Source organism: Hemiscyllium ocellatum, chromosome 21, assembly GCF_020745735.1.
Source record: "Hemiscyllium ocellatum isolate sHemOce1 chromosome 21, sHemOce1.pat.X.cur, whole genome shotgun sequence".
Taxonomy (NCBI): Eukaryota; Metazoa; Chordata; class Chondrichthyes; order Orectolobiformes; family Hemiscylliidae; genus Hemiscyllium; species Hemiscyllium ocellatum.
In genome coordinates, this window is record NC_083421.1 from 42,689,738 (window position 1) to 42,701,866 (window position 12,129).

Genomic DNA, 12,129 nt, shown 5'->3' on the forward strand with positions numbered 1-12,129 from the left:
ATGATGGTGGATAAATCTCCTAGTCCTGACCAGATATATACAAGAACACTGCAAGAAGCTAACGTATAATTGCGGGGGCCCTGGCTGATGGTTTTGCATCATCATTAGCCATGGGTGAGGTCCTGGAAGACTGGAGAGTAGCGAATGTTGTGCCATTATTTAAGAAGGGCTGCAAAGAAAAGCCTGGGAACTGTTGACTAGTAAGCTTAACATCTATGGTGGGTAAGTTACTTGAGAAGATTGAGGGATAAGGTTTGCATTCATTTGGAAAGTCAGGATTTCATTAGGAGTAGTCAGCATAGTTTTGTGAGTGGGAGATCATGCCTCACAAATTTGTTAGCGTTCTTTGAAGAAGTGACCAGGAAGGTTGACGAGGGCAGGCCAGTAGACATAGTCTATATGGATTTCAGTAAGGCCTTTTCTAGGTTCTACATGGAAGGCTGTTCTGGAAGGTTAGATCACATAGAATCCAAGGCAGGCTGGCAAACTGGATACAAAAGTGGCCTGATGGCAGGAAGCAGAGGGTAATAGAGGAAGGATGCTTGTCGGACTGGAGGCCTGTGACTAGTGGAGTGCCTCAGGTGTTGGTGCTGGGCCCATTACTGTTTGTTATCTCGATCAATGATTTAAATGAGAATGTACAAGACATGATTAGTAAGTTCGCTGATGACACTAAAATAGACGATATGGACTGTAAGGAAGATTATCAGAAATTGAAGCAGGACCATGATCAGCTGGGGAAGTGGGCCGAGAAATGGTAAAATGGAGTTTAATATAGATAAGTGTGAGGTCTCACATTTTGGAAAGCCGAATCAAGGTAAGAGTTTCATTATGAATGGTTGGGCCTTAAGGAGTATGGTGGGATGGAAGGACCTTGGAGTTCAGATGCATGGTTCTCTAAAAGTTGAGTCACAGATAGATAGGGTAGTGAAGTAAGCTTTTGGGACACTGGCCTTCATCAATCAAAACACTGAGTATAGAAGTTTGGAAGTTACGTTGCAGTTGTACAAGATGTTGCTGAGGCTGCACTTGGAGTATTGTGTTCAGTTTTGATCACCTTGTTAGTAGGATGTAGTAGACTGTGAAGGAGGTTATCTTAGAGTACAACAGGACCTTGATAAGATGGGCCATGGACCAACGAATGGCAAATGGAGTTAATTTCAATAAATAGGAGGTGCTGCATTTTGGTAAGGCAAACCAGGGCAGAACTTATACAGTTAATGGTAGGGCACTGGGGAGTGTCAAGGTGACAGAGGTGCAGATGGATAATTCTTGAAAATGGAGTCTCAAACAGACAAGATGGTGAAGGCGGCTTTTGGGACACATTCCTTCACTGGTCAGCACACTGAGTATACGGAGTTGGGGTGTCATATTGCAGCTGTACAAGACATTGGCAAAGCCACTTTTAGAATACTGTGTTCAATTCTGGTCTCCCTGTTGTAGGAAGGATGCTGTTAAACAGGAGAGAGTTCATAACAGATTTATAAGGATATTGCTGCAAATAGAGGGTTTGAACTATAGGGAAAGGCTGAATAGGCTGGGACTTTTCCTCCTGGTGCATTGGAGTCTGTAATGTGACCTTCAAGAGGTTTATAAAATCATGAGGGCATCGATAGAGTGAATAGCCAAGGTTTTTCCTCCATGTTTAAGGGCATCCAAAGCTAGAAGGCATAGGTTTAAGGTGAGGGGGGAATATTTAGAAGAGTCTTGAGGGGCAGCTTTTTCACGCAGAGGGTGGTGAGTGAATGGAGTGAGCTGCCAGAAGTGGTGGTGAAGGGGTTACAATTACAACATTTAAAAGCATCTGGATGGGTATATAAAGAGGAAGGATGGAGGGGGATATGGGCCAAATGCTGGCAATGGGACTAGATCAATTAAGGATATCTGGTCAGTTGGACCGAAGCTTCTGTTTCCGTGTTGTATAACTCTACAACTCTTCTTCCATTGCCTTTTCAGGAAACAGAGTTCCAAACACTCGCAACCCCCTGAAAAATATTTACTTCATTTTTAATTGAATGATTGTTTATTTCTGAACAGTGTCTATGCGTTCTAGATTGTTCCCTATGAGGGAACATCCTCTTGACTCTCAAAACCTCTCAGGATCCTATATGTTTCAATGAAGTTGCTCTATGCTCTTTGAAACTCAAGCTGATAAAAGCGAACATCTATCTAATGTTTTTGGAAACAGCAACATGTCCATTCAAGAAATTAGTCTCCAAAATCTACCCTGAACTGTCTGCAATGTACTTAAATGCCTTCTTAAATAAAGTCCTGTATAAAAGTGAATAAACCCTCCTTTGGTATTCAACTCCCCATGCACTCTATTAACTTTCCCAAATATTTGCTGCACCTGCAAACCAATCTTTTGCAATCTATGCACTTAGGCATCCAGATCCATCTGCATCTCAGAGGTTTGCATTTCCTTAAGATTCCTTAAACTTTAAAAACAATTATTCCTGCCAAAATGGACAATTTTAAAGTTTCCCACATCATAAGCCACTTGCCAAATCTTTACCCACTCAATTAAGGCAACACACATATATTTGCTTTCTTTCCTACTAATCTTTGTTGTTGGCATATCTAGCAACAGTACCATCCAACTCTTATTCCAAGATACTTATGCAAATTGTAAGCAGTTGAGATCCAAACATCGATCACTGTGGTACACCAATCAGTACATCTTGCCAACCTGAGAAAGATCCACTTATTCCAATTCTCAGGTTCCTCTTGGGAATGGGCAGAAGATTGATTGGCTATGTGCTATCACAATACCTTTAGCTTTTATTCTACACTTAAGTTTGGATATAGCACTTTGTCAAATGCTTTCTCATAATCGAAGTATTGTATGTCCAACAGTTCCCCATTAACCACAGTAAAGGGCAGCTCTTCAAAAGAGCTCCAATAGATTGGTTAAATATGATTTCCCTTTCCAAAACAACGTTGGCTCATCTGATTATCTCAAACGTATCTAAGTGCCGTGCTATAACTTCTTTCATAACATAGTCCAACATTTTCACCATGTCAGTTACCTGGTCTGTAGCTTCCTGCTTTTTGTCTCCACCCTTTTTGAATAAAGGAGCTTCAATTTAGCAGGAGACTCTGCAAATCTAGGGAGTTATGGAAAATTAAAACCAACACATCAATTATGTCAATTGCTACTTCTGTTAAGGTCCTAGATGAAATCCATCAGGACCTATGCATAAGTTAGCCTACAGCACCAACTATTTATTCAGTACCACTTCCCAGGTGATTTTAAGCTGAGCTCCATGTTCCCTTTTATTTATTGATTTATAGCTGTGGTTGAGATGTTCCTTGTACTTTTTTTATAGTGAACAATGATTAAAGATACCTTCTCAACTCACCTGTCATTTCCTTATTTTCCATCAATTATGTTTTCTTTATCTGATGCTATCTTTAAGCCTTTAGATAACCATGGATAATGGATTCATCTCTCGAAAGCTTTCTTGGTCATTAGAATGTATATATTCAATATATTGAAATATCCCTTATGTCTGCCAGTGCATCTCTATTAAACTACCCTTCAACCTAATTAGCCAATTCACTTTAGACAGTTCTGCTTTCATGCCTCATTATTGCCCTTATTTTAAGTTTAAAGGCTTTACACCACAATATTACAACTGTAGGTTGTAATGCCATTTGGGACTCAATTTTGAGGCTGTGCTGATGCAAAACAGGTCCCTAGTGGATATTACAATTCAGAAGAATAACTTAAGAAGTTCCAGGCCTCAGTCTCCAAACACAACAGATAGTAATTTGTAATAGCATGCCCTCTGGACCCATTATAAACCAAGACAAAAAGCAATAAGTGACCCCAGACAGTAATTAAAAAAGAAGATAGTGAATTGTGCAATAAAGTGCTGAGAGTGCTCTTCTGACATCATAGGCAAATCAATTAATTTAACATTAAAACAGTGGTTATTTTAACACTGACAGATTGTTTCTATGGAAGTTAGAAAACTGAATACATTTACCACGTTGAACGATGGAGCAGGCTTGATGGGCTGAATGGTTCACTCGTTCTTATCTTTTGTGTTTCTTAACGTAGAAGTAATCAAATATATAAAATACATCCACAGGAAGTTTTTCCTGTTAACTCTTCACCTCCACAACCACCATCACGAGTTGCAAGCTCTGCCTTCAAGACATTCACCATCCTGTCTTGAAACATGTCTCCGATCCTTTAGTGCCACAGTTGTGTCAAAACCCTGGTATTCCCTCCCTAATGGCATTGTGGGTCTACCAAAACCACATGACTTGCAGCAGCTCAAGGCAGTAGCTCATCACCACCTTCTCAAGTGCAACAAGGGACGGGTATTAACTGCTGATCCAGCAAATGATGCCCACATCCGAGTGAATAGAAAGAATTCAAATATTACTTAGCTAATTATGTGCATTAATATTAAATTAACAGATATTCCATATGTCCTGGACACAGTGTCAAAATATGACAGTAATTTATTTCAAGTCAAGTAAGGTAATAGCTCTTGCAGCAAGATCTGTCATATCACACAATAGCAAAAGGTACTGCTGTGGAAAAGACAGACATGGAAAGATCTCAAAACAGCCTCAAATTTGACACCAGCTTGATATGTACAGATTCAGAACTATCCTTGCAAGACATAACCTCAAATGCAACAAGCTTTCAGAAGCTATTAAATAATCTAGGGTTAGGGAACCCGACAGAATGGGAAAAAGATTTAACCAAACAGAAAGAAAGTAGTTTGAGAAAAAATTCAACACTACTGCAAAAAAATATTTTAAGAGGGTGCCAAATATCTTTACTCCTCCCAGCCTGGGTTTGCTACTCCTGTTATTCAAAGTATGATGTGAAACAACTAATACAGATGAGGAAAATAGATGTCAAACCAGAATAGGAGGTTCACTAAAGATCAAAAAGAAAATTGCGAACAGTCTGCAAAACAACATTCAATAACTGTAACAGTCCTGGCCTAACCTGATGAACTAAGATGATATTCCCTTTAAAAACAAAGATGTTGTTAGCATATCACACTAAGACAATGTACAAATAATACAACTGATACTGATCCCTCAAGAGGAGCCAAGTAAAGAATTCTCAAACCAGCAATAAGCTGTGGATAAAGACTTCACATTGCACTTTTAAAATGTTTCCCATTTGTTACCAGGAAACGTTCCTTTCTTTTTCTAGTGGTCTCAAATATAGAAGTCATTTTATATAAGAAAAGTCGAACAGATAGGTTTGCACACTACAGATCTATTATATTATACACTTTTAATAAAATCATTAATATTTATACATTCATCTTCCTTTACTGCCCATTTTTGACAAGTCTTCCCCTACTATATATCCAGACATACCTTTTACAGAAAAGGGTCGACCAGTAATTTCTCCAGGTGATTACTGACTAGTAATCCTGAACAAGCAACAGGGAACTATTGCAGCCACTAGCGATCAACAGTCAAAGTCACAGAACCATAGAAGACAGAAACAGACCCTAATGTCCGACTCATTCATACTGACCAGGTTTCCCAAATTAAGCTAGTCCCACTTCATTGCACAATTCATGAATACTCATTTTATTGTGGTTTTTGGATTTATTTTCCATTTTTGTTTCTTCATTCTATCTCTACGGTGATGTTGTACTAAACCGACAAAATAAAATTCAGAACTCTTGGTGCATCTGCATTTCCACTGTTCTTTTCATAATGTGTTAATATCAAAATCTAAGCTCCAAATTTTATGTACACAGTTTATTTTCATTTCAGTTTGCAAACAGTTGTGCAAAATATTATGCTAAATAAATGATGGATCCGAGGAAAGACACTTGATACATTGTTAAAACACACCCATGCAGTGCTTGGATATAATGCAGCCTTTGACTATCATCTAGACTATGATTCTTGCACTTTCAAATTATACCCAATACGATACTGTGCAGCATATTGAAAGCATTGTGGTTAAAGCTGATTTATAGTCATTAGACCGATGAACAATTTGTATCAAATTTTGCGAAGGTTAACAGACTCTCAAAACATTTGCAGTGAAATTAGTATCTTTGTTGAAAGTGTGTTTCCTGACCCCCCCCCAACATACCACATATGTGCCAACACCCATCTCCACTCAACCTTTTTCCCCTTCCCAAGCCACACTCTCCCCACTGCCCTTGAGCCAGCCCCACCCCAGTTCTTCCAGCTAATGTAGATACTTCTAAAAGATTTTCTTGATTTGTTGGGACATTTTTCAACTTCCGTCATTATTCTGTTATCAGTTAGTATCTGGTACACAAAACTACAAATTTCCTTAAAAATTTATTAGAGACTGGGTGAAGACTTTGGCCTTTAATTCCTCTCATGATTACAATAAATTCAAAGCACACTAACCAATTATTTTAATTTCATCATAAATAGATTTTGCTTCTATTACTAGATCTGATTTTAAAGCAATATACAAGTCCATAATCAAAAGTAACACTTCTAATAATGTAAATTTTAATAGTATTAGTAGCTATTAGAATATTTTCCTTAGGTTTCATTAGTCTTTTTTGACATTATCGTGTAATCAGGTGATATAATAAAGTAATTTGAGCAGAAGGTTAAATGATGCTGACATGCAGCATCTGTTCACTTAACAATAGCCAAGCTAGCTGATACATCTGTCAAAGTATCCTGATTCACTCACTGCAATGATTCTGCTACATGGAGGACAATGGCAAGCACCTAAAATTTTAGCTATGCAGCACAGTGCAAGGTCATTTGGCATCTTATAGCAGCATGTTAACACCGGTTTCATTACAGCGTGTAATTTATGAACATCCTCTTTGTAATTAATAATTCATATGCTGCAGACTCTGGAGGCTTAATTCTGTGGTTTAAAAATCTTGGAAATAACTCAAGACAATACACTCTGTACATGGAATTATAGTACCCATATAGTTAATATCAAACTACTGAATAGATTTTTGTTTTACTGAGCTGCTTTGATTGCATCCATTAGACCAACAGCTAATGTATCACATGAAACAAGGTCAGAAGTGACAAAACCCAAGAACATACCATGATTCTCCACTTGCTGTTCCAGCTTCCCTTCTCCGTCTTTTCCTGTTAGATGCTCCTTATGTTCAGCAATTTTGTCTTGCCACTGGTTTTCCCTTTCACAGCAGAACTTCCTCATAAGCTCTTGTAATCCCTCTACAACTCAGATCTCAAAAGTAGCAAATGGTACAGCAAGATGACGTTTTTTAAACGTACCTATAAAGAAAAACACCAGCAGTCCAAAGTGAATTCCTAGTAAAGTGCTATTATTATACAATATCTTTTAAACTAAAAAAAAATACAAATCTCAATTCTGAAATCATATGATTCTGTGTAACTGAAATACCACTCCATTAGAATGCAGACAACTTCACAAAAGTGGTCATACTATTAAGGTTAAATTGACAGAAGCTCTGGAGAATATGGAACCAGCAGTCTGCAGTATAACTAATTGAATGCTTAGTTGCTCCTTAGTCCCAAGATTCTGGATAGGTGAAGCAAGTCAAGGTTTATTCCTTCCTGCTTGACACAATCAGAAACCACATCTGTTGCTGAATGTGCACAATATTTAAAAGCCTGTTATTTTGCCCCCCAGATTGATGAAGTGTATTCAGTCTAAAGAGATTAATTAATTCCCATCTTAAATATTTTTTCACATACACACAAACTCTCAATTTGTTTTAAGAAAAGAGTTTAGCTTCCAAATCAGAATGCTAGTTTTCCAGTTTTAAACCGACTGCAGTGAGCTAAAAATGCCTTCTCAAAGATTTAGTAATGCAAACTTTTTATGATAGATCTTGCAAAGTGTAAATTCTGCCAAATGCGTCTTTGCAGAATTTCACTGATTATGCTTGACATGAGATTTTTTTTTGTTTGTTGTGAACTATTAACTTTTTGTTTTGCTACAGTCAGCAACTAGGTAGCAAAGGTAGACACATTATTTTGCCAAAGGAAAAGCCCAGAAGACAAATCAGCTAACTGCAGAAAACTCCATGAGGTGCAAATGCCTAAAGAACACACAATATGGAATCTAACTTGTTGGCTGCATAATTGGGCTGCAAAAGGTTGCATACTATTGTCAAATAAAGGCAACATATTTAATATTGATATAGGAAATCCAGATTTTTTTTCAGTGTATTTTCAAAGGGCTGTTGATATATCTGAGATGACATCCTGCCAACAAACAATTGGTTTTGCAGTTTTCTATCAGCAGAAAAAACCAAACAGTAAAGTGTTACAGACACTGGAAATCTTAAATAGTCAAATCCTGGAAATAACAAGAATGACCAGCATCTGTGGAGAAGAGCTTAAAATTTAAGTCTGACATCCTTTTGACAAAAGGGTTTTCACGTCTATATCTCTCTGCAATTGGCAATGAACAGCTTTGGAAATTACAACACATACACATACGTTAGGTCCATCTTAAAAGTAATGGACAGAAAGTGAGTGATTAGATTAGACTAGGTTTCCTACAGTATGGAAATAGGCCCTTCAGCTCAACAAGTCCACAGTGACCCTCTGAAGAGTAGCTCCCCTTCCCTTTTATTTACCCCTGACTAGTACATCTAACACAATGAACAATTTAGTGTGGCCAATTCACCTGACCTGCACATCTTTAATTGTGGGAGGAAACCGGGGCACCCAGAGGAAACCCACGCAAACATGGGGAGAATGTGCAAACTGCACACAAGTTGTCCAAGGTGGGAATCAAACCTGAATCCCTAGCTTTGTGAGATAGCAGTGCTAACCACTGATCCACCATGCCAATATCTTGATTGACTTATACGTTTCTTGTGAAAAAACACTGTTTTATAACTGTTTATATACTTGGTTTGTGATCCAACAAAATGAAATCATGAGAATCATGTAATGGCGTATTTTACACTTATGAATAAAATGCATCCTAGTGGTCAGTGATGCCAAACTTTAAAAAATACCGAGACTGAAAACTCAAATATAACAGACTTTGAGAAGTGAGACTTCTCAGCATATTACAGAACACTTCAATTAGATTCAAGAATCCAAAAAAATCCAACTTCAAAGAACAGGATATGATCTTGTTACTTTGGTAGTTTTGGATGTAGGTTTGCTCACTGAGCTTCAAGGTTAATTTCCAGACGTTCTGTCACCCTACTGGGTAACATCTTCAGTGGGCCTCAGGCAAAGCACTGCTGAAAATTCCTGCTTTCTATGCTTGGGTTGGTGATGTCATTTCCTGTGGTGAAGTCACTTCTTTTTTTCTCAGGGGTTGGTATATGGGGCCTAACTCGTTGTGTTGGTTGATACAGTTCTAATTGGAATGCTACGCTTCTAGAAAATCTTGTGCATGTCATTGTTTGGCTTGTCCTAGGATGGATGTGTTGTCCCAGTCAAAGTAGTGTCCTTCCTCATCCATATGTAAGGATACTAGTGAGAGGGTCATGTCTTTTGTGGCTAGTTGGTGTTCATGTATCCTGGTGGTTGGTTTTCTGCCTGTTTGTCCAATGTAGTGTTTGTTACAGTCCTTGCATGGGATTTTGTAAATGACATGAGCTTTGCTTGTTGTCTGAATAGGGTCTTTCAAGTTCGTTAGCTGCTGTGGTGGGTTTGTGGGCTACCACGATGCCAAGGGATCTGAGTAGTCAGGCAGTCATTTCCGAGAGGTCTTTGATATAGGGGAGAGTGGCTAGGGTTTCTGGACGTGTTTTGTCTGCTTGTTTGTGTTTGTTACTGAGAAATCAGCAGACTGTGTTCATTGGGTACCCATTCTTTTTGAATACACCTTTGCTCTGGGTAGTTCCTCTGTGCTGCAGAGTGTGTTGGCTCATTGAAATAATGTTCTGCTGCAGCTTCATTTGTGGATATTGGGGTGATTGCTTCTGTAGCAATCATGTATGAGCTTGGCATTCCAACCGAAACTCTATCAACAAGCTCGAGTTAGACCCCATCTACCAACCCCTGAGAAAGAGAATAGGAAGTGACTTCACCACAGGAGGTGGCATCACCATCCCAAAGAAACCCAAACATAAGTAGAAAGCGGCCCACTGAAGATGTTACCTAGTAGGGTGACGAAATGTCTGGAAAGGAACCTTCAAGCTCAGCCTTGCAGAGTAAGGTCAGGGGTTAGGCCCTGTTATTTGTAGCTGGGAGCAAGAATTGAGGCTGAGGCTGCATTGCTGTCCTGGTGTGAGAGGGTTTGGGATATCTATCAGGGTTGAGAGGAATTTATAGGAGAGTGAGGAGCCAGTTGTTAAGGTCAAAGATGAGGAAAGGGATTTTGCATAGGCTACATCAACAGCTAACCATTAAATTAAGCCAAATCTCAAAAAAGTATTAATCCCTACATTATTATCTGAGGCATTTGTAAATTGACATAGGATAAATAAGATTAAAATGATGAATATATGGTTGAAACACTGTTACAGGAAAAAATGGATTTCAGCTTGTGGGACACCTTCAGCAGAGTAGGAAAAGTGGGAGCTGTAACACTAGGATAGACTTCACCTAAATCTTGCTAGGACCAGTATTATAGCAAATAGTATAATGAAGGAAATAGTTGTACCACTTCCTAGAACATTACACCTGTATATGAACCGAGTAAATTAAAAAGGACAATACAGCAAGGTAGCAATTATGGCAGGGAGGATGATTGCAAAGAATGTACCAGCAGATTGAGATAGAGTTTAGAAAAATGGTAAAAATAAAATTAAGGGCTCTGTATTTGAACATGTGTAGCATTTGCAACTAACATATGAATCATCAACCAAAGATAAATTAATAAATGACCAGATACCCATTCTACAGGGAGGCTACAAGGAAACCAAATCTGGTAGCTGAGTATCCAAGTGTACATAACATTCAGCAGTATTAGGATGCTGAGAAAACGTAGTAGGGTAGCTCTATTAATTAAGCATAGCATTAGCGGTGTACAGTAGAAAGAAAAGACCTTTGTTCCTAAAGTTTTTTTAAGATTACTTACAGTGTGGAAACAGGCCCTTCGGCCCAACAAGTCCACACCGACCCGCCGAAGCGCAACCCACCCATACCCCTACATATACCCCTTACCTAACACTACGGGCAACTTAGCATGGCCAATTCACCTGACCCACACATCTTTGGACTGTGGGAGGAAACCGGAGCACCCGGAGGAAACCCACGCAGACACAGGGAGAACGTGCAAACTCCACACAGTCAGTCGCCTGAGGCGGGAATTGAGCCCAGGTCCCTGGCGCTGTGAGGCAGCAGTGCTAACCACTGTGCCACCGTGCCGCGCCCGAAAAGCAGAAAACACTGATGGGGTGTTGTTTATTCGATGCTGATCAGAAGTGATATTGTAAACAGCTACAGAAATCAACAAATAAGCAGTGCATGTAACAAGGATAAATCAAATATGTACAGGGTGGAGTTTCAATCTACAGAGACACAGTGAATCTAATTAATGCAAATATTGTGAAGGATAAGTCCTTAGAATATCTGCAAGATGGTTTCCAAGAGCAGTACATTGAGACACTAACAAAGGAATAAGTTGTTTCAAATCTCGTATTATGCAATGATAAAGGGCCCATTGATACCTTGTTTTAAGAAAGTCTTTAGGAAAGAGGAATGATGACTTTTCATATTAATGTTCAAAAACCCAGAAAACAAAGTATTTCAACCATGACTAACAAAATAAATCAACAACGTCATTATATGAGGGAAAATGCATGTAAAGTTTCCAAAAAAAGACAAGCCTAAGGAACTAATGGTATTTCAGAATCCTGCAAAGAAAGACAGAGAAAAAGATTAAGAAAGGGAGATGGTTCATTACAGTGGAGTCAAGAGAATTTACAATGAGAAATAAGGAAATGACAGAGAAATTAAACAAATGCTTTATGATTGGCATCCCTAAGGAAAATACTAAAAACTTCCTGGAAATAATGGAGAATCAAGGGGCAAATTTAAACGAGGAACGAGATAACAATTAGTGAAAAGGCAATACTAGAAAAATTACTGGATACTTCAAACAGATAGATCCCCTGGACCCAATTATCTACATCCCTGGAAGCTGAAAGAAGGGTCAGTAGATATAATTGATTCATTGTGAATAGTCTTTCAAAATTCTATAGACTTTGGAACAGT

At 38.7% G+C, this 12,129-nt stretch overlaps 1 protein-coding gene across 10 annotated transcripts in view; it reads right to left on the minus strand.

Moving 5' to 3' along the window:
- The window catches only part of strbp (spermatid perinuclear RNA binding protein), a 159,250-nt gene that overhangs the window by 77,392 nt on the left and 69,729 nt on the right, over positions 1-12,129 (minus strand). For all 10 annotated transcript variants that reach the window (XM_060841396.1, XM_060841393.1, XM_060841387.1 and 7 more), the window contains one exon: positions 7,054-7,248. In XM_060841396.1, the coding sequence (XP_060697379.1) occupies positions 7,054-7,056 (3 nt within the window). In that variant the 5' untranslated portion in view covers positions 7,057-7,248. The remainder of the gene's footprint in view (positions 1-7,053; positions 7,249-12,129) is intronic.